Source organism: Cordyceps javanica, chromosome 1 (assembly GCF_051103115.1).
Source record: "Cordyceps javanica chromosome 1, complete sequence".
Classification (NCBI taxonomy): domain Eukaryota; kingdom Fungi; phylum Ascomycota; class Sordariomycetes; order Hypocreales; family Cordycipitaceae; genus Cordyceps; species Cordyceps javanica.
The window spans coordinates 4,719,956-4,740,012 of record NC_139295.1 but is presented as its reverse complement, the minus strand read 5'-3'; the positions used below and the strand labels follow the sequence as shown (position 1 = coordinate 4,740,012).

The window sequence follows — 20,057 nt, the reverse complement described above, 5'->3', positions numbered from 1 at the left end:
CTGCTGCTAATTACTTGCTTTTGGTATTACTGTAAGGCGACTCAATTGTCGAGTACCCCTGTCGCTTATTATTTCATGCTTGGCCCAGTTATCATTGCTCAAGGTCGACTCACGCAACAACAAGGCTGGCAATCCTTCGCAGCACCAACTCGTAAGCCTTTATTTACGCAATTACCCCCCTTGGCAACGATCCTATCCCTCGGTCTTGTCTGTGGAAATCCACAGCAGTTGCTACGAAGGCTACCGCTTGCTCTGCCATGCGATTGACGACCACGCGATAGTCCACGTCACCAGGTTCCTCGTCGCAGACATGATTGCTTCGCCTTTTGCCCACGCTTGGTAACCTCGCGCATGTCGCCACTCTCAGCAAGCCAATTTGCGCACTGGGCTTGCCAGGTCCATCGAAGGATAACAAACAGCAAGCCATAGACCTCCAGAATGCTGTCGCATTTACGCTTCCACCGGCGCGGCCCGCCGAACCCGACATCGCCCGCCGGTGACCAGCAGCCGTCCCCGTTGAGCAACGCAAACTCACCATTCACCCCCGATGCCGTCTCGTCGCCCGACACGCAGCCGCCAACCTCGACCACATCACTTGTCGCACCGAGCCTGCCGCCCATCAAGCGAGTGACCTCGGACCAGTCCCCGCCGCTGCCAGACTTCTCGTCCGATGCCCATGCGTGGCCGCCTGGCGAGCAGAGCGTGCTGCAGCCCGCTCGCTCGCCCTTCAGCGATGACTCCGGCTTCATCGGCGGCGTCGCCCTGGAAAATTACAGACGCGGTCTGCGAGCGCAAAAGGCGCTCGTCAAACCTGAGAATAATACCGCGCCGCAAGTCAACGACCAGCACCTGCGCGCCAAGACAACCCCCGCCGTTGCTGGTGCGCCGCCGCCTGTTGCACCGAAACCGAGTATACCACCGCAGAACTTCGCCAAAGTGTCGTCGCACTCTTCCATCTCGCCTTCCGAAGGCGCAGGGCCTTTTCAGCCAACCGGTCGCCGCCCACCGGGCTTGGGTCTGGGCGAGTTCTCCTCTTCCTCTCCCGTCACGATCACTCCCATGGAGCCTCACAAAGCGAAGAAAGGCTTGCCGTTTCTCAAAAACCCAATGTCAACGCTTTTGATGCGACGAAAGATGAACCAAAACGCCCCCGACGCTCTACCGATGCCCGCTGCACCCAAACAGGACTCCGAGCCTATGTACGACCCGCGAATCAAGGGTACTCGTGTCCACGATTTCAGTGCGCCTAGACGACGAAGTATCCCACGAAATGACTCTCTGCAAGCGGCAGCGAGACCGCCGGCTTCTGAATATCAAGGTGGGCCGGGACCGGGGCCGGGACAGGGGTCAGGGCCACCCATTGCCGCGGTGCCCATGCCGGCACCCGCGCCGGAACAAGAGGTCGTGCCGGAGCCAATCAGCAAGGACATTGCACCAGTTGACCGCCCAAAGAGTCAGAGCCCGTCGCCTGCTCCCATAACGGCGATGCGAAACGGCTCCTTCAAGGACAGGATGCGCAGTTCTAGTGGTTCTTCCATGTCCGGTTCTATCCAGTTCGAGAATTTATCTAGCATAGCCGAGGACAATGCCAACGGTCAATCACGTTCCTTCCGGCGAGTTAATCCATCAACGCGGACAACACGGTCCCGAAACATATCCCTCTCAGAAATGTCGAGCAAGGACACCATTGCATCATTGCCGAAACATATGAAAAGCACAAGTTCTAGGTTTAGCTTTGATATGATAGGCGCCGCTAAGCAGGAGAAGATAATGGAGGAGCGACATCGACAACGACAATTAGAAAAGGGTGAACCAGAGTCAAACGAGCGAAGAGACTCGAGATTCGACGAATTTGATGAAGACGCGTTTGACTACGATGCCATGATGGATGACGATGGCCTCGAGGAAAGAATACCAGGCGTAAATGCTGATTTTGATGAAGAAGACGATTATCTGAACGAGACACCATACATACAAGAGGACCAATTTGATGCCGAGGATGATCCTGACAATGATCAACAGAACTTTTCTGGGTTCGTTTTCCAAAGGTCCAACCCGGAATCGGCACTCGCCAGTCCTTTCTTACCGGGTCAAATGCCCAACACTCCACGGGATGCACAGGGTCGACCCATCGGGTCGGCATTCACAAAAGACACGCCAACAACAGCCACCTTTCCCTTGTCGGCGCAAAGCAACCTCAGCGATATGGACCCGGCTTTTCTGCAACAGCTTTCTGCAATCGGCATTGATGAGCAGTCATCCAAAGAAGAAGAACAAAATGCTGCCGTCACGAAAGCCACCATGCTCGGATCGGTGCCAGAAGACGAAATGTATTTTGATGACGGCATCATTGGTTACGAGGATGAGTTTGCGGAAGACCTCGCCGCTGGAATTGACCCAAATGATGAGCCATTCGATGAATCCATATTTGACAATGATGATACAGACCAGTTTGGCCGCCCGGTCCCTGGAGCGTTTGCTCGAGCCCAAACGCTCCAGAAAACCACCAGTCAGTCGAAGAAGAGAGAATCGGATATGACCTCACGCTTCTCTACTCAGTCGGGAATAACACAGTCAACCGCACATACCTCATTCAGTGTAGGCGTGACCGACGGAGCGCAGGGAGGTAGCTCCATGATTTCGCCACTGGGTAGGGTATCTTCAATGATGGGATCATCATCCTCGCCCTCACAACGCAAGATGGCAGCTTACCAGGCTGCGCTCGCGGCTGCTGCGCACGAAGCTGCTGCTTCTGGTAAATTCCAGCGTAGTGCATCGCCTGTACAAGAGGATGAAGAAGAGGACGAATACAACACAGAAGATATGGAGGATACCGAGACGCAAGAGTCAACTGTGAGGATTCAAGACGACGTGGAGTCTGTGCCTCCCGAAGACGTGGACGACGACTTTGGCTACGAGAATATGGATGATTTTGAGCTCGACGATGAGGCGATCATCGCCGAGGCAAACGCCAGCGCGCTAGCAAATGACTCAGACGGCTGGTATGGCCAGGAGTTTGGCTTTTATGCAGCCCCTTCGACACAGCACCACGGATCCTACAGCTCCAGCGGATCTAGCCAGATGGAGTACCAGTTTGCAAGTGGCGGCTTCTTCGGCCCACGCGGCGGTGACCTGGCCCGGTCTGCCAGCGGCCGCCTCATCTCTCGCGAGCCGAACCTGACGCCCATCACGGAACGCTCCGAATACTCGAACCGAAACTCGATTATGAGCATGGGGCTACCCCCGGCGATGGGCGGCACGCCGACGATGCAGAGCCCAGGGCTCGCGCAGCTGGCCATGATGGCCGAGGAGGGCGACGAGATGTCCCTGTCTGCCCTGCTGCGTCTGCGCAACAAGGCTTGGGGAGGCTCGCAGGCGAGCCTGGCATCCAGCCGGGAGGGGTCGCCGAAGTCCGACAAGGGTGAGCTGCCGAGCTCCCCGTGGGCGGCCAACTCGGCCTCGGGAGCTCCCATGCCGGGATCCATGCACGTTCGTCAGAACTCGTTCCTCTCGAGCGAGGGTCGTGACTCTGAAGTGGGGAGCCTGCCCGCCAGCCCAACACTTGCAATGGCCAACGCTGCTCTTGGTCCGCAGGCCCAAGCCAGTGCATTGGCGGCACTGCAGCACCAACAATACCAGCAATATCAACAATATCAACAATATCAGCAACACCAACCACAAAAGCAATATCAACTACAAAAGCCATACCAACCACAGAAACAATATCAACAACACCACCAGCAACAGCAGCAGCAGCAGCAGCAGCAGCAACAACAACAACAACAGCAAGACAGCCCCGTCCGCGGTAACTCGGCACCTTCCACGTATTCTGGCTCCGGAGCCCAGAGTGGTCAGAGCGCGTCAGCACCGGTGTCAGCTGCGCCGGGCCGCAATTCGAACGAGTGGACCTGGTCGCCCGAGGCCGCCAGCGTGCCTGCTCGGGCCGTGTCGCTCTCCAGGCACGTCAAGGGCCACCGCCGCCAGCAGAGCTCGACGGAGAGCATCTCCTACATTATGGAGGAAGAGGACAATGGCGAGGCGCGCTGGATCATGGAGAGACGGCGCACGGGGGACGACAACGAAACGGAGCTGCTGGAGCGAGAGATTATCCCGGGCGGCCGTATATGAGGTGGCATACGAGGGTTGGAACGAGCAATGTTGCACGCAATTTTTTTAATCGCCTGGGGTCTCCCAATTGTAGACTACATTCCGAGAGATGAAACTTTGTTTTAATCTTTGTGTATATATTTGGTAGTCATTCGCTACCTATCAATGGCAAAGAAGCTACGGCGACGAGTGCAAAGCCAACAGTTACTCAAACCCCCCAAATCAGTCCGAGTCGTCTGAATCACCGTAACCCAGCGGGCGCACAGCCCGCTGCACGTCAATCTCCCGCCGGAAGTACGTCTGGTGCACGTCCCCGTGCGCTCGCCTGAGCTCGGCGACAGAGAGTCGAGTCTATGGATAGCAGCAACGCGCAATTGTTGATTAGTTCACCGGCCAATGGGGACTGAATAAGATCAAAGTCGGCACGTGTGAAAAACATACCTCTGCGATTTTGGGCCAGCCACCACGACCGCGCCTGGGCAGCGCAGACGCTGCCAGCTTGCCGCTCGAGTGGGACCAGTCCCCGACAACGTTGGGGTCGTCGCTGACCGCGGCGCTCGACGACGCCGGCGCGGATGAGGCGGAACCGGCATGGCGGCGCTCCATCTCGCCGTTTGGTCCCCAGGCGTTGAATGGCCGGTTCGCAATGGACGCTGCGTCCGAGTCGCTGTCGAGCAGCGTGGTAGGGAGTGACATGTCGCCAACAGTCGACTGGGCCGACGTGGAGGCTGCCTCGCTGGCGGCCTTGTACTTGGCGCGCAGATGCGGTGGCAGCATGGAGCGCGTAGACGCGGCAGCGGAGCTGTCCTTGTCGTCGTCTTTGTTGCCATTGCCGATACCGCTGTTGTCGCGGCTGTCGTGCCTCGCCTTCCAGTCACGGGAAAGGAGCTCACTAATCGAAGCGGCCCCGACAGCCTTGGCGTACGACTCGTCCAGCCCGAGCGAAGCGAATGCCGTGATGGGCGCCTGCGGAGCGAGGTCGTCGTCGGAAAAAAAGTCTTCGCTGAGAGTGAATCTCTGTCTTAGCATCTGTTGCTGCTCCTCCTCGGGCGAGATGTGCCCGGTCTCGAGAGGTCCCGGCGTGAGACTGGGCTCCTGGATCTCGGTCCAGGCCACGCAACGTCGGCATTGCTACGGCAGCATTTGTCAGTAAAAAAAAAAAGAAAAGCAGAAAGAAAACAAAAATATAAGAATATGCATGGCCTGGTGGTCGACTTACGGACTCGCCGTTGCGGCGAGAATTCTTGCTAAATTCGTTGAGGGGCTTGATCAGCATGCAAACATCGCACTGCATCTCCGAGCGCGGGCCTGCCGAGTGCTGCTTGCAGGTCATGCCGGAGTGGGCGGCGTCGACGGGTCGGCCGGCCTGGGTGAGGTATCGCAGGTTCTTCTGCTGGGCGTTTGAGAACTGTGAGAGGTCTTTCCACTCACCGCCCACTTTGCAGCGAAATCTAGGGCCTCATCAGCGGAAGCCCAGGCCGGCCCAGGAGGCAAGGATGAGCGGGATTGGGATTGGACCTCACCGTGCAGGGCCACCGGCAGCGGATGGTGTGTTCATGATGGTTGGAAGTTTTGGAGATGTTAAAACTTTGGAAGAGTTTGAACTAGTTGGAATGAAGGATAGAAAGAAGAAACAGAGTACTGAGATTGGAGACAAGGAAGAGATCCGAGGGAAGGATTAGATCAAAGACGGGATGACACCAAAGAGAAAAATAAGAAGAGGAAGAACAGCGAAGAGGATATGAAGAATGAGAAGAATAAGAGTCTCGGAGGAGGAGCAGGAACGAGGTGGCGATCATGTAGGTGACGGTGTTTGAGAAGCTGCACCTGGCAGCGAGTGTCGGACTCTCCGTTTGCACATTCACATTCTCTAGATGCCTATTGTTCAAACTGTTGAATCAAAATTGATACTCCATTTCACAGCGCGCGCTCTAGTTCGAGAGCCGCGTTGCTTGATATACGCCGACTAAATTACAGTTTTGCTTGTAAGCCAAGAAAAAGAAAACAAAATATGACGACAGAGCAGTAAAGACGGATACTGCCGTGTGCCTTGAAGTTCCAATGACCCCCCCAATAGCAAAAACCAACAAGAAAAAATGATGAACCCCCAATGCTGTGTAGTCAATTTGCGAAACCTTTGGATTTCCCTTCCCCGAGGGCGGCGCATATATAACACTTGCAAAGCCGTTACCCTCCCTCCCCCCAAAAAATCAATGTGCCCGCTCAACAGATAGAAAAATAAATGCCAAAGAAATCGGGCCAATAAATATGTTTGATGCCCTGTGAGATTGTTCTGCCACGTGGCGTCTGTACGTGGCGTCTGTTTCATCCCCAAGCTGCGTTCTGCAGCTCCTAGTTGCCAAACCGGCTTCCATCCTACAGCTCCCGGTCGTCACTGCGGCTGTAGTTGCTTGGTGGCGCATTCACGACCGCCTCGGCGTCGCCCACTTGTTTTCGTTCCGTCACCTCGCGTCTTTGCTTGTCCTTGAGGCGCTTGCGCAGAACCAATGATGGGCTAGAGGCCCCGGCGGTGTTTAGTTGCTATTGCAGCGGCTCGGACGATGATGATAAGCGGTTGAGGTGGAGGTAAACATCTGTGCCGTATCTAAAGAAAAATCAAGTTAGCTACGAGTGCAAAATGGCCAAGAATCATGTTGTTGTTGTTGGCGTCGACTTACCCCTCCATGCTAATGAGCTTCAGGTCGCCTCCAAAGTAGCGCGCATACAGTCTGGAGATGGGTAGACCGTAGCCAAAGCCTGCCATGGGTGCCTTGAAATCGCTCTTGTCAAAGTCTGGGTCCAGATTGGGTGTGCGGTCGACGGTGGTGTACATGTAGGTCCAAACGAGCGGGATGGCGCTGCGGGGAATGCCGCCACCCTCGTCGCTGATCTTGATGGTGATGTCCTCCTTGCCCTCTGCGACAATGACCTTGGTGACGGGAAACTCCTGCTTGTCCATGCCGTGGGTCTCGACGACGGCGCGCAGGGAGTTTTTGAGCGTCTCGAAGAGCATGTGCGACAGGTGGCCGGGGACGTACATGAAGTCGAGGTTGGGGTTGCAGACGAGCTGGACCTTTGGGGCTTCAAAGAGACCATAGTGGTCCTCGCAGACGAAGCGGGCGTTTTCAATGGCCTCCTGTGCGAGGTCCTGGACGTTGGTCTTGGTGCAGATGACACCGACGTAGGTGGGATCGCGGTGGTGGCTCTGGTCCGTCAGAGCAATGTGCTGGCCGAGGAGCATGCGGATACCGATGCGGGACATGTAGAAGCGGTCAAGGAAGGACTGGATGGTGCTGTCAATCTGGAGGCGTTGACGCTTGCGCTTGTACTCGAGGATACCCTGGGCCATTGTGGTGACGACACCGTCGTGACGGCGCTTGATCTTGTGCAGGGTCTGGGCAAAGCGCTGGTTGTAAAGATGCAGCTCGGCGGGCCAGGCGCCGGTGTCGTCGACGGTGGCGTAGTAGCGTCGAGAGAGGGACTTGGCCTTGCCATTGCCGTTGCCATTTCCGTTGCCGTTTGTGTGGCCCCAGCCGGTGGGATCCTCGTCGATGGAAGGATTGGGGGTAGCCTCGGAGAGCTGCTGGTAACCACCCATGAGGGCGTGGCGCGAAGGCTTCATCAAGCGATCTCGTGTTTCCTTGTCGAGGTCGGGGCGGGGCAGCTGTGTGATTTCCTGGGTTGGGGTAGCCTAGGTCAGCGAAAATGGTTCGGGAGCAAAAGGATCAAGACAAGAGTCGAGGGAAGAAAAGACGAGAAGAAAAAATAAAAATAAAGAAGAAAGAACTGTTTAGGCAATGGAGCTTGGGGGATTGCTATGCTTGACTCACTTCAAAGGACTGGGCGTACCAGTCCTTGACCTTGATAACCGAGGGCATGTCGTTTACGCCATCGGGCAGGTCCTCCAATTCACGAACCCTGTGGGCTAAGCGGATGGGAAGCTCTTCGGAAAGAAATTGTGAAGCTCGAAAGAGGGTTCCTGGAGGGATCGAGTTAGATGTGCATCTTTTGGGCGGCTGGTGGTGGGCAGCATATTTTGGGTGCGATGCGGGCAGCTCTTGTCGAGGCACGCGGGCACAAGGTGGCAGTGGTGATGCGGGTGGTTGCGGCACCCAGCAAGCAGACAGAAAGGATGTGACTAACCTGTGGAGGGCTTGTCGCCAAACTGGACCATCTGGCGCAAGCTGACGCCGGTAGCAGGAAACTGGGCATAGTGACGGATGGTGTCCATCAGCTTCTCGGAGGCCTTCCACGACATTTCGGGCGATTGCGAGGTTGGCAGGTAGCTTTTTGCTCGATAGTAGGTGTCGGAGAGAAGACGACGGAGGAGACGCATGCTTGCGGTCGAGGGAGGACCTGGCGGCGCGGCGAACCGGCCCCAGATTTGCGGGAGAGGGGAAGTCACAGTTGGGCGGGATGGTTAGCGGGCGTCACAGCGCAACACCCGCTAAAAGAGATTTAAAAAAAAATCCGGTGTAAAAAGGGTACCAAAAAAATCCTGCAAAAATGCAGCACAAGCTCAAGTACCGACCAGTATCAATATAGACTAGGTGGTCTGGCAAAGCTGGTTCGGAATCCAAAGCCTCGGGGAAAGAGAATGGGCGGGCGTGGCGCGCCGAAACAGGTACCTATACCTACTACTGATAGGCCAGGGCTGTAGGAGAGGTAAGGTACGTTGTCGCAGGTGGTGGTGTACTGAGTAGGCTGTGTATAGTGGCCGCAGTGATTATAGTGGTTATAGTAGCTATAGTGGCTGCTGTGGCTGCTGTGGCTGCTGTGGTCGTCGTCGCCGGTTGTAGCGGCTGTAGCGGCGCTGCGGAAGTGGTCGCTGTTTCCGGCAAGGTACCTTATTAGGTAGGTAGGTAGGTAGGCTATAGACTCCCTGGGTGCTGTCGCTGTCGTCTGCTCGTCGCCCGCTGTCGTCTGCACCACCGCCGGATGGAGGGGGACTCGACAGCCGAGGTTGCAGTCAAAGACACGCTGCTATGACGTCGACGTAACGGGTACCTAGGCAGGTCTCGGTTCGCTTTTTTAAAGATTTGGGCCCAAGAGAAAAACCTGGGGAAATTGGCACATGAAGATGATCACCGAGAAAAAAAAAGAGACGAGAAAGAAATGACACGGGCTTCCCCTTTCCTTTATTCAACGAACCCGACTGTCGCGTGTTAGTACACTTTTACGTGAGAAGAGGGGACCTCAAGCCTTGGGCTCGCCCTCCCCCCTCCCCCCCATGCAAGCGAGACGAGAGGAGAGCCACTCACGCCGTCTCATGATTGTGCATGTTTTTTCTTTCCTCATGGCACGCCGCCTTGCTATTACCCGGCCTGCGTCCTTGCGATCCTACTAGCCTTTCCAGGGGAGGCAATCGGACACACGCTCCGTGGGGCCGGATGCCGTGTTAGTGCAGTACTCGCCGCCTACCTTGAGGCACTAGGGGCGTCGCCCTCGTCCACTGACATGGCGTCGTCTGCGCACTGCTCCAGTCCTCTGAGTAAGACGGTAGTAACCTGCGTGAGAATCTGACTACCATTTGCCAAGGCCCGCATGGGCGCGAATGGAGAAGGCCTATCTTGACAGTTGAATGTCCGGTATTCCAACAGGTCAATCGACGGGGGAGATGGCGCCATGTCTCAGCTCGCGAGGGGAGGATGCGAGGCATTGCCATACGGGCTGGGGGGAAAGGGGAAGGGGTAGGGGAACGTGGAGAGAGGCGAGATTTTGCTGAGACTATATCGAAACAATCTTGTCTTGTGTGTATGTGTTGACAGGGACATGGTACGGGACGGCGTGCACGCTGGGATGTTTTGTATGCCATGCAAGCATACCTAATCCCGATATAATAAGCATATGAGAGTAGCGCGAGCAAGTCGTTCCTGTGTAACCTGTACTTGGCAGTTACTCAAATAGGCCTTTTTTAGAGCCGCATCAGATCATGTATGATTACGGCCGGCGCTGCGCCTATCAAAGCCAGGGCGCTACCGACAACACAGTCAGCACACAGACACAAAGAGGAGGGGAAACCTCTGTGAATGTGATGCAAAAGTATGCCTGCAGGCCTTGTCCACGAAAATTCACGACAACAGCAGCAGCTGCTGCTGCAGCACCAGCAGCACCAGCAACACTTGACCAATTCATTTGCTAATAGCCAATTTCCCCTACCTTGTTCACAAGTCACTCACTATCTAGCCTCATCTCCCATCTTCGGCAAAAGCTGGAAAGTCCCGGCGCTCGACCCGGCCATAGAGGTATCCGGGGCGGTGCTTGGGCGGTCTGGGCCACCGCCGGGCCCTCGCTCACTAGGTACTAACTAATCACAAGCAGGTCATCTTCAGCAGGCAATCACACTCATAATAAAAATAAAACTAGGAACCGAAGAACAGAGCAGACCTCCGCTAACCCGCAGAGCCGCCCCCTGCAAACGGGTTACGTGCTCGCTACCAGTAAGTACTTAGAGAACACAATGGGCCTGTCTGTCTCGCCTAGGCGGGTACATAGGCTAGGTACCTATTTACTTACATGGAGGCAGATGTATAAGTACATCTGAACACGCGCCGGGATGTCTTGCATTTTCTTGTAGCATTTCTTTTTTGTTTCTGTAACCTGTTTATGGCTTCTTCGATTGACGTTTTTCCATTTATTTTGTCTTCTTTTTTCCCTCTTTTTTTGGGGCATCTTCTTCGTGCTTCTGATGCCCAGCAGACATAAGTAACTCAGATCCCTGCCGGCTCGCCGCCGCAGCCAAGCCACGCTGCAAACTCCCGGGCCCACCTGTCCAACCCCGGCCAATCATTCACGTGCTGTTTGTCGTGCTTTTCTGTATCCGCTTCCATCTCGGTCGTCCGTCAGAATCTCGGTCATCTCGGCGCTGCTCGGACTCGTCCAGTTTGCCCTCCAGTTTGCCCCCATCATCCCTGTCATCGAGACAAGCTTCATCGAAAATAGCTTCTCTGTCTCTGCCACGCATCGACGTACTGATATTACCTGCCCACCACTACAGAGTACACCACCCAAACCGCTCTAGTCACACGTTCGCCCGCCAGCGCACCCGCTTGATCCCTCCCCTCTTCCCCACGAACTCGACAGCCTCAACAGTCTCGACAAGAGCCACGACGCTGCTTTTCCCCTCCCCCGGCCGGCATTGTTAGCGCTGCGCTCTGCTCCACGGGTCGATGCAAAGACCACTTTTTTTCGTCCTCCTTGCAGGCGCTGCTGGCCGCCGTGGAAGAAAGTAGCATAGCATAGCTCCGTAGTGGGCTACTGCGCTGCTATAATAATCCTGCCAGCTCACCCTCCACCCGCATCTCACACTGGCGGTGTGTGTCTCTCAAACAGAGAAAAAAAAACAACGAGGTTGGGCACTGGCCGGGCGGCTTCGACGCGCGCAGCCCCCAGCCCAGGGGTCGCAGGGAAGCGCCAGGAGAAGTGGACTCGAAACTCGAATAGAACGCGTAGAGGAACTAGAAAAAAAAACAGCAAGTGGCCAGCGTCTTCTCCCTTTGGCTATGGAATGGCTGAACGAGGAGCGGCAGCAAGCGGAGGACTACGACAACGATATGCACGCGGTAGAAGCCCTTCATCACCATAATCACCACTCACATGGCGCCAGCTTCCATAGTCCTGTAGCGCTGGATCGCCGCAGCACTGCTGGGAGCAGCATCAGCACTGGGCCCGCGCCGAGTACCAACAGCTTTCGCAGTTCCTACGATGGCTATCGCGACCTGCATGCGCCGTCCTCGCCGCCGTCGCATCCCGCCTATGGGCAGTCCAGTCCCAGCGTCGTCTCCAGCCTCAACTACTCATCCGTACCCGGTGGATGGAGTCCTCTGCATCGCCAACTCTCTTCCACGCTGTCCCAAAGCCAGGCCGCCACCGCGATACCGCGCGACCCTTCCCGCAGTCGCAACGAGCTCGCCCGCCGTCTAACCCTCCTTGCGCAGCGCCTCACATGCGGCGACGACGTTGACGAGCTGGCGCTGGTCGGCCAACTAGAGCAGATGGAAAAGGCTGTCAGCCCACCGTCGTCTCCAAACCCTCGACGGCGACAGCTCCCGCAGCAGCAGCAACAGCAGTCGCCACCGCCGCCGCAATCGCAGGGTCAAGCTGGCAGCCCATTAGGTCCTCGGACGCCCAAGTCGCCACAGGCGAGAAGCGAAACAGAATCTGTGCTCGGCTCCCCTCTTTCCATGATTCGATCGCAGTTCTCCGACCTATCGCTGACGTCCCTGCGCGAGCGCGAGCGTGAGCGCGAACAGGAGCGCCTCGCGGAAGAAGCGCGGGCGTCTCGCGAACGGACGGGGATCGCGGAAGCGCAGGCTAAGCAGCTCATTGCCGAGGCCAACAAGCTCAACGAAGAGCTGTCGCAGGTGGCCGAAAACCTCAAAGCGAGGCAAGAAGAGATGGAGGTATGCTTGCACAAGCCCCCTGCTGAAAGAGGCCTGGTTTTTCAGTCCCCCCCTGCTAACGATACCGCGCAGCATATCAACAACCTCCTCGTCGAGCGCACCGAAAGAGCGGCAGAACGCATCGTTTTTTTGCAGAACCGCGTAGCCTACCTCGAGCGGGAGCTCGACGAAAACGACGACGAGCTCCAGCATCTGCGCATCTGCCTCAAGGCCGTCGAGATCCAGCTCCCGCCCAACCCTGACGAGGAGCTCCAGCGCTGCATCAACGTCTTCAAGGAAGATTTCCGCCAGCTCAAGAGAAACCGCGCCAGCCGTGGTGCCAGCTTCGCCTCATCCCGAACCCTGGTCACCTCGGCGCCAACCACACCCAGTCCCGGAGGGAAACGACCCTCCGCTTCCTCTTATCAGATGTACACGACACCACCACGCAACGACATGAGATGAACTCACATTCCGTCCTTTCTCTCTCTCTCTCTCCACATATGATACCATGATTAGCAACGAAACGACGCACTAGTCTGCTGTTTTCTTCCCGACGACGACCTTCTTGTTTTCTTTTTTTTTTTGGTTTCAATAACTTGCCTGGTTCACTGACGGAAAAGTTTCCTCGTCTTTCTTTCTTTTGACACGTTGACTATATTTTCATGAGACATGTCGGCAAAAAGCCAACCCGATGTGTTGGGATTTCTTCATGAGACTGCTTCAAAATGATGATGATGATGCTACTGCGACGAGAATGTCGCATTTTTTGCCTTGAAAACTTTATTAGGTCTTTTCCTTTCTTTTTTTTTTTCCCTTCGATATTGTACACTGAAGCAAGCATGTTACACCATGAGCGAGCGCTGTAACTTTTAACTGAACGACTAAATTTCAAAAAACTTTCATGTGGTATATATCTATATATATGCAAAAGCAACTAGACAAAATCATGGACATGTTCAATCTCGTGTTCTCTACTCCCGTTCTTGTCACCTCGATTCTGCTCAGAAAAGATCACGAATCTTCTGGCCAATGGATCTCTTCTTGGCCTCGCTATTCTCCTCGCGCACATGGTTCGCCCGGACGACGTTCATAAACGCATTCGCCAGCGTCGCGCCACCAATCGAGTAAAACGCAATGCCCAGCTCGTCCTTGTTCTCGTCGAGCATGTTCCACAGGGCGATCGCCGGTGGCGGGCCCTCGGCTTGCTCCGCCTCCGCCTCCTCCTGCGGCGGCGGCGCCAGCATGAAGCGGATCTGGCCGCGGAGCATGTCGCGCTCCAGCGTCACGCTTCCCGGCGCGCGCTGCCGCACCCACGCCAGCACCGTCTCCATCTCCTCGCGGGTCGAGGCCGGAGCGGAGCGGAGCGTGAGGCTGACGCTGTTGCCGCCGCCGTACCGCCGCCGCAGCTGGGCCGTCGAGCCGACCGCCAGCATGCGGCCGGCCATGATGGCGGTGCGGCCGGCGAGGCGGTCGGCCTCCTCCATGCTGTGCGTCGTCAGCAGGATGGAGTGGTCGCGCGCGATGCTCTCGACGAGGCGCCAGAAGGCGCGCTTGGCCATGGCGTCCATGGCCGTGGTAGGCTCGTCGAGCACCAGCACGGGCGGCACGCCCATGAGCGCGATGGCGAGGCTCAGCTTGCGCTTGTTGCCGCCCGACAGCCGCGCCGCCATGGTGCCCGCGTGCGGCGCGAGGCCGAGCCGCTCCATCAGGTACGCGACGTTGGCCCGGACGTCGCGCACGCCCTTGATGCGCGCGTACAGCGCCAGGTGCTGCCGCGTGCTCAGCAGGTCCAGGCAGTCGTGCTGCGGGCACACGCCCAGGTGCTTGCGCGCCGCCAGGCTGCGCGAGTCGGTCCCGCAGAGCCGGATCGTGCCCCGCGTGCTGGCCAGCTCGGACTGGATCATGTTGACGAGCGTCGACTTGCCGGCGCCGTTGGGGCCGAGCAGCGCAAGCACCTCCCCGGGGGAAAGGCCAAACGTCACGTCGTCGACGGCCACGTTGGCGCCAAACTTCTTGGTCACGTTGAGGACGCGTAGCAGGTCCGTGTCGGTGGCGAGCGCGCGCGTGGCCTCGGCGCGGACGTCGTCCTGGCCGGCCACCGCGAGGTCCTGCAGCTCTGTGGCGGACGTCGAACGGGCAGGGGCTGTGGTGTTGCGCTTGAAGACGTACAGGAACGGAATGAACGGCAGCCCGCCGTCGACCCAGACAGAGAGGACGCCGAGCCAGAGGACCTGGAGGACGAGGTAGAGGATCGGGCCGCCGTAGGCATCCATCGCGCCCATCATTTTGGCGGTACCGTTGGTGCAACCCAGTCCGCCGGCATTGAGACCGACAAGGAGAGCCCGGACAAGGTTTGCCATGGGGAGGAAAAATCCAAGGCCCCATGTGATGCCATCAATGACTCGATCTGGCTTGGTCAAAGTTCCCTGCAATAATGTGTATAAGTGGTTAGTAAGATCTCAGAGCAGGTCCAAGACGCCTTGAGGAGGTTGCACTCACAAAGACAGAGCCGAAGCCGATGGCGAAGCAGATGAGGTTGGCAGTCAGCGCCGCCAAGAATGACTTGAGAGGGCCATTGGAGACGTGGCCAGCAATCTGCGCGATGAAATTGCCGCAAATGGCATACAAGGTAAAGATGATAATCATGATGAACGGCGAACCGGTCCAGCCGCTGATTGGCACGACCGCAATGGTGCTGACCACAGACATGGCGGCGATCCAGAGGACGTCAAAGAGCATGTAGGCCACCATCTGAGGCGTCCTGCGCACGCCGTTGGCGTACTGCAGCGAGCGCGTGTTGCTACGCCGCTCAATCGCCGGGTACACGACGAAGAAGGCAGGGTACGCCGCCTGTAGGAGGGCGATGAAGAGGGCATAGATCCATGCTCCGGATTGAGAGTCCTACTTTCTCGTTAGTTTCTTCTTTTTCATCTTGCTTCGAGCATTACGTGAAGCCTAGATCTGCCTGAGGGCGTACCTTCTGGATCCTTGGCAAAGAGCCGTATGTAGTGTCAATCTCGATGTCGCCGGTAGCTTGGCTCCAGATGTTCAAGAGCTTCGCGCCGGTAGGGTCCGCAATGTACGACAGGTACTGGTACGCAATGACCGTTACGTCGTCCTTTTTGTCGCTGCCAAAGTAAATACCCTTTTGATTGTTGCCCGTCTGCTTCAGCATGTAGTCCAGCCAGGCCGCCCGGTCGCTGAGCGCGTTGACAAAGCCCGAGGCCGCCTTGACATCTACGCCCTGGAAATCACGGTATCCGTGCTGCAGTGCCTGGTAGATGGTGGTGTTGGCGCTCGCCGGGCCGACGGTTAGCTTGTCGCAGGCATAATACCGGTCGCCGCTCAAGCAGCCCTCGTCGTAATGCAGGGTCGTCGTGTAGCTGGGCCGCAGTCGAGGCTGGTACTCGGTGCAATCCTGGGTCGCGAACTTCACGGTCGCGGTCAAGAGGCCGCAGTTTGCAGCCACGACGATGGCGACAAGGAAGAAGTACGCCCACCACACGCGGGGGAGCACCTTGAAGCGCTTGCCGAACAGGATGCCAACCTGCGTGCCGAAGCTCGTCTCACGACCCGGCGTCATCTGCTGCGCCGCGTCTGTGAGCGCCAGGGGCTGCTTGAGGAGCGCCGCAGCGTCGCCGCCATCTTGGCCCGCGAGGTTGAGGAAGACGTCCTCGAACTGCGGCCCGGCAATGGCGACGTCGCGGACGCCGGCGGCAGAAAAGGTCTTGGACAGCTGCGTGGCGGTGGCAGAGTCCTGGACGGTGTAGACGAGGCGATCCTGCCATACGGCGGCCTGCTGCGGGACGACCACGGCCAGGCTCTGCGGCGTGCGCTCGACAAGGACCTTGTAGCCGCCGCCGTGAGTGGTGCTGAGCTCGGCGGGGGAGCCTTCGGACTTGACGTTGCCGTTTTGCAGGACCACGATGTGGTCGGCGAGCACGTCGACCTCGTCGAGAAAGTGCGTGGTGAAGATCATGCTGCGGTTGGTGCGGTTGCGCAACAGAAGGTCCCAGATGGCCTGGCGTGAGAGCGGATCCAGGCCCGAGGTACACTCGTCAATGAGGCAGATGGAGGAGTTGCCGACAAACATGCATGCGAGCTGAAGTTTGCGCTTCTGGCCGCCGCTCAGGTTCTTGGCCATGCAGTCGCTCTTGTGCGCGAGATCGCAGTCGGCGATGAGGGCATCTATCTGCTCAGCCGTCTCGCCACCAGACTTGATCCAAGACCATAAGACAATGTGCTCGCGCACCGTAAGCTCCTCCCAAAAGACATTGTGCTGTGGGCAGATGCCAATCTGGGAGGGTGAGGCGTCGAACGAGACCTGGCCGGCATTCATGCCCAGAAAGCCACCAATCATTTGCAAAGTCGTCGTCTTGCCGGAACCGTTCTGGCCGACTAGACACATGATCTGGCCGCGGTGGGCTTCTATACTGACGTCGTCGACAGCGCGATTGCCCTTTTTCCTACCGCAGCAGAACACTCTAGTCCAGAATCCAGGCTGGAACGTCTTCTGGAGATGGGTGGCTGAGACGGCGGCCTGGCTCGGCTTGTCAGACGCGCCTGAGAAGTGTCTGTCTTTGAAGTGGATGCCATGCATGAACCACTCTACCAGCATGGCCAAAACCAGATAGACTATGGTTTGAATGGCCAGGACAGCAAGCAGGGTGGACTGGGTGATGTGATACAGGTCAGGCGGCTCGCTGAAGCTATCCCGGGCGGGTGGGAGGCTAGAGATATGGGCAGGCTTGCCCTTTGTTTCCCATCTGGCCATGTCGAAGAGATAGAGCATATAAGTGCAGCTCGGGAAAACTGTAGAGAGACCCAGAACCGTGTCGGGCTCGGGCTGCGGCTGTATCCGGGTGGTGTGAAACTGAAACGCAATGGCCAGGGCGAGGAAGAAGATGGACACAATGATGGCCGACACGCGCGCTCTGGTGAAGAAGGCAGCCGCAAACACCGTCGAACTGTTCAGCGCCATGCCGAACAGAATCTGCCACCCAATCAGCGCGCCGGCGCTGGAGGTCGGGAAGAGCAGCTGCCAGTAGAGGACACCGAACACGATGAACAGCGGCAGGCAGACGACGTCGAGGACCACGACCCAGCTCAGCGTCCGCGCCAGCGATGCCCAGCGTCCTCCCATGCTGTCAATCAGGGCTGACACGCCCGAGTCGCGGTCGCTGGTGACCCAGCTGGCGAGGTTGTAGACGGTGATGAGGTGGCACGCGAAGACGACAAAGGCGTAGATCTCGGTGATGACCCGGAGCGCGCTCCTCTTGATCTCGTCCGCGTTGAACGTTTGAGTCGAGCCAAACGCAAAAGCCTCCACCGTTGCCGACCTGTTGGTGATGGCGTTGTTGATGGCGAGTTGCAGCGGCATGTACACCGTCTCCAGGCCGCCGTCGTGCTTGCCCGTCATGTCCACGTCCGCTCGGATGGTGTAGTTCCAGGTCCCGTTGGCGGCCTTTGTGTCCGGAGAGTCGAGGAAGACGACCGCCGCGTGGCAGCCGTGCTTGTCTGTGCTGCACAAGTCCACCAGGTCGGCGTCGCGGTCGACGCGGAGCAGCCTGTTGCTGCCGAGCGGCTCGGTGAACCTGGCAACAACGGCCCGGATGTCGGCTCCGGCATTCGGTGGCTGCACAATGGCCAGCTTGCCGTGCACGGCGTCGCTGAGGGACGGAAGCGCGGCGGGCTGCTCCGTCCGGAACGTGTGCTCCTCGTTGACCCATACCGGGAGGCGGACGAGGACGGCGAAGACGACGAGGGGAATGGCGTAGAACTTGAAGAGGAAGCCAATCGGGTGGCGGAGAATCGTGAAGAGGAAGTTTTTCCAGATGAGAGCCCCCAGCTGGCGAAGGAACGGCATGATGGGCAGAAAGGCAGGAGGACTTGAGATTACCCAGGGAACCGTCTAAGTGAAGCCATCGACTGACACGATGGGACAACTTTGAGCATATTCTACTTATACACAAAGTTTCGAAAACAACAACGAAATGGCAAGGCTGGTCTATAATTGAAACCGAACCAATCAGAAAACTTGCTCGTTTAATTCACCTGTTTTTCCTTCTTCTCTCTTGGCCCTTTGACAGCACAGCCCGGCGATACTTTGCATACTATAATTTCCTAGCCTGGCCACCCCCTGCAGAGTGGGTAAGACGACGCGCGTACCAGCACTCATCCTTGCCGCACCAAGCCTTACAAGCCGCACGAATTCCATCATGATGGATCTGACCCTATCCTAATCGGTAAAGGTCCTCGGAGGTGCACAAGTGCAGTCCACCAGAGTCTTGGCGGGAAGACGCCCGATGGGGGAGAACAAGGGCGCTCTGGCGGAGCTCGTTATAAGGCTGTGGCGCTGGGGTATTGGGGTCCCTGGAAGCTCGGGGAGAAGATCGGTTCGTATTCAACGAGGCAGGCGACGGCTGGCGGTCCGTGTTCAGTGACTCTAGGGGCGTCCTGATTGGCGGCCTTTTCTATTGCGAGCATGTCCTATAATAGCACAAGCGCGGAGGTATGCCCCTCAAAGGTTACGCGTTCCCGTGGGGAGAGCGTTGCTTAGCATCGCAGGATTGGGCAAGGCGGCCCGTCCAGGTGGCCGTCCAGGTGGCCGGCAGTGCCAGGGCTCGGAAGAATGAACGAGATTGTTTTGGGTGGCAAGTAATAGGGCGGTCTTCCTTTGCAGGGTGAGGTTTCTCTCACATCGTCCCCGCTGCTGCGAGATCTGCCCGGCAGGCTGCCAGACTGTGTGGCCTGATTTGTGACGCCAACGCCTGAAAAAGGCTGAGAGAATGTATACGATGCGCAAGATTGACGGTGTCAAAAGTGCTGCAGATCTCTGCTCTTGTACAGCAGCTCGTGATTTTACTTACAGACGTACTTGCAGTTGCTTCCTCTGCAGCCAAAAAGGCCACTTCGCGGTGGAGATGCGGGCTGCTCAGCTGTCGCTGTCTCGTCCGTACCTTGTCACTGCCTATTGCCGATACGACGGCCTCGTGTGTCCTGGCTGCCTGCGCAGGCCAGCTTTCCTGTCGTCTCATTTCAAAGACATGCGTTGGCGACGAAGCAGGCAGATGCGCAACCCGCACGACAAGTAAAAGCAGGCTGCCTAGTGTTCCGCCCACGCCTTTCCGTGTCGACTGTGTGATTTATGTAAGTACTCTACTTGCCGGAAAAGTCATAATGCTATTGGTACCCTAGTAATGGTCAAGCCTAGAACACCGCGTGCGCATGCGGCCTTGTTACAGATCAACTCTTACCACATGGTGCGATGAGCTGTCGACTTTGTTCACGGGGTACAATTGTGGCATCATGATTTCAGAAACACCTGATATGCGAGTGGAAGAACTAATTCAGCACATCTCACGGTCCTCGCAGCGGCCTAATGGCACAAGTGCCCAACAATATCCGGCCTCTTGTCGGACAGTTCCAGTCACGCTGTGCATCCCAAACCTAGCGAAAAGGCAATCTCGGCAATTCTCGTACATGAGTCTTTTCAGTTTAGTCGTTTTTATTGAAAACATGACTTGAAAGCTAGTATACTCTGGTCTTACAATGTAATACATTCTG

General features: G+C 57.1%; 5 protein-coding genes across 5 annotated transcripts; 2 read left to right on the top strand and 3 right to left on the bottom strand.

Annotated features, from left to right (window-relative positions):
* Positions 1 to 438: 438 nt before the first annotated feature.
* V2A60_001428 (uncharacterized protein) lies at positions 439 to 4,128 on the top strand (the record flags this gene model as incomplete). Its single annotated transcript, XM_083252789.1, has 1 exon — positions 439 to 4,128. One exon carries the CDS (start codon positions 439 to 441, stop codon positions 4,126 to 4,128), a length of 3,690 nt encoding a protein of 1,229 aa, XP_083108915.1.
* A 201-nt stretch (positions 4,129 to 4,329) lies between these two features.
* V2A60_001427 (uncharacterized protein) lies at positions 4,330 to 5,665 on the bottom strand (the record flags this gene model as incomplete). Its single annotated transcript, XM_083252788.1, has 4 exons — positions 4,330 to 4,458; positions 4,549 to 5,238; positions 5,327 to 5,558; positions 5,631 to 5,665. 4 exons carry the CDS (start codon positions 5,663 to 5,665, stop codon positions 4,330 to 4,332), a joined length of 1,086 nt encoding a protein of 361 aa, XP_083108914.1.
* An 818-nt stretch (positions 5,666 to 6,483) lies between these two features.
* On the bottom strand, positions 6,484 to 8,443 carry V2A60_001426 (mitochondrial branched-chain alpha-ketoacid dehydrogenase kinase-domain-containing protein; the record flags this gene model as incomplete). The annotated part of the gene is made up of 4 exons (XM_083252787.1): positions 6,484 to 6,622; positions 6,786 to 7,783; positions 7,938 to 8,086; positions 8,251 to 8,443. 4 exons carry the CDS (start codon positions 8,441 to 8,443, stop codon positions 6,484 to 6,486), a joined length of 1,479 nt encoding a protein of 492 aa, XP_083108913.1.
* Positions 8,444 to 11,609: 3,166 nt separating this feature from the next.
* On the top strand, positions 11,610 to 12,953 carry V2A60_001425 (uncharacterized protein; the record flags this gene model as incomplete). Its single annotated transcript, XM_083252786.1, has 2 exons — positions 11,610 to 12,509; positions 12,582 to 12,953. 2 exons carry the CDS (start codon positions 11,610 to 11,612, stop codon positions 12,951 to 12,953), a joined length of 1,272 nt encoding a protein of 423 aa, XP_083108912.1.
* Positions 12,954 to 13,492: 539 nt separating this feature from the next.
* Positions 13,493 to 18,357, bottom strand: V2A60_001424 (ABC transporter A family member; the record flags this gene model as incomplete). The annotated part of the gene is made up of 3 exons (XM_083252785.1): positions 13,493 to 14,917; positions 14,991 to 15,392; positions 15,469 to 18,357. 3 exons carry the CDS (start codon positions 18,355 to 18,357, stop codon positions 13,493 to 13,495), a joined length of 4,716 nt encoding a protein of 1,571 aa, XP_083108911.1.
* Positions 18,358 to 20,057: the final 1,700 nt, after the last annotated feature.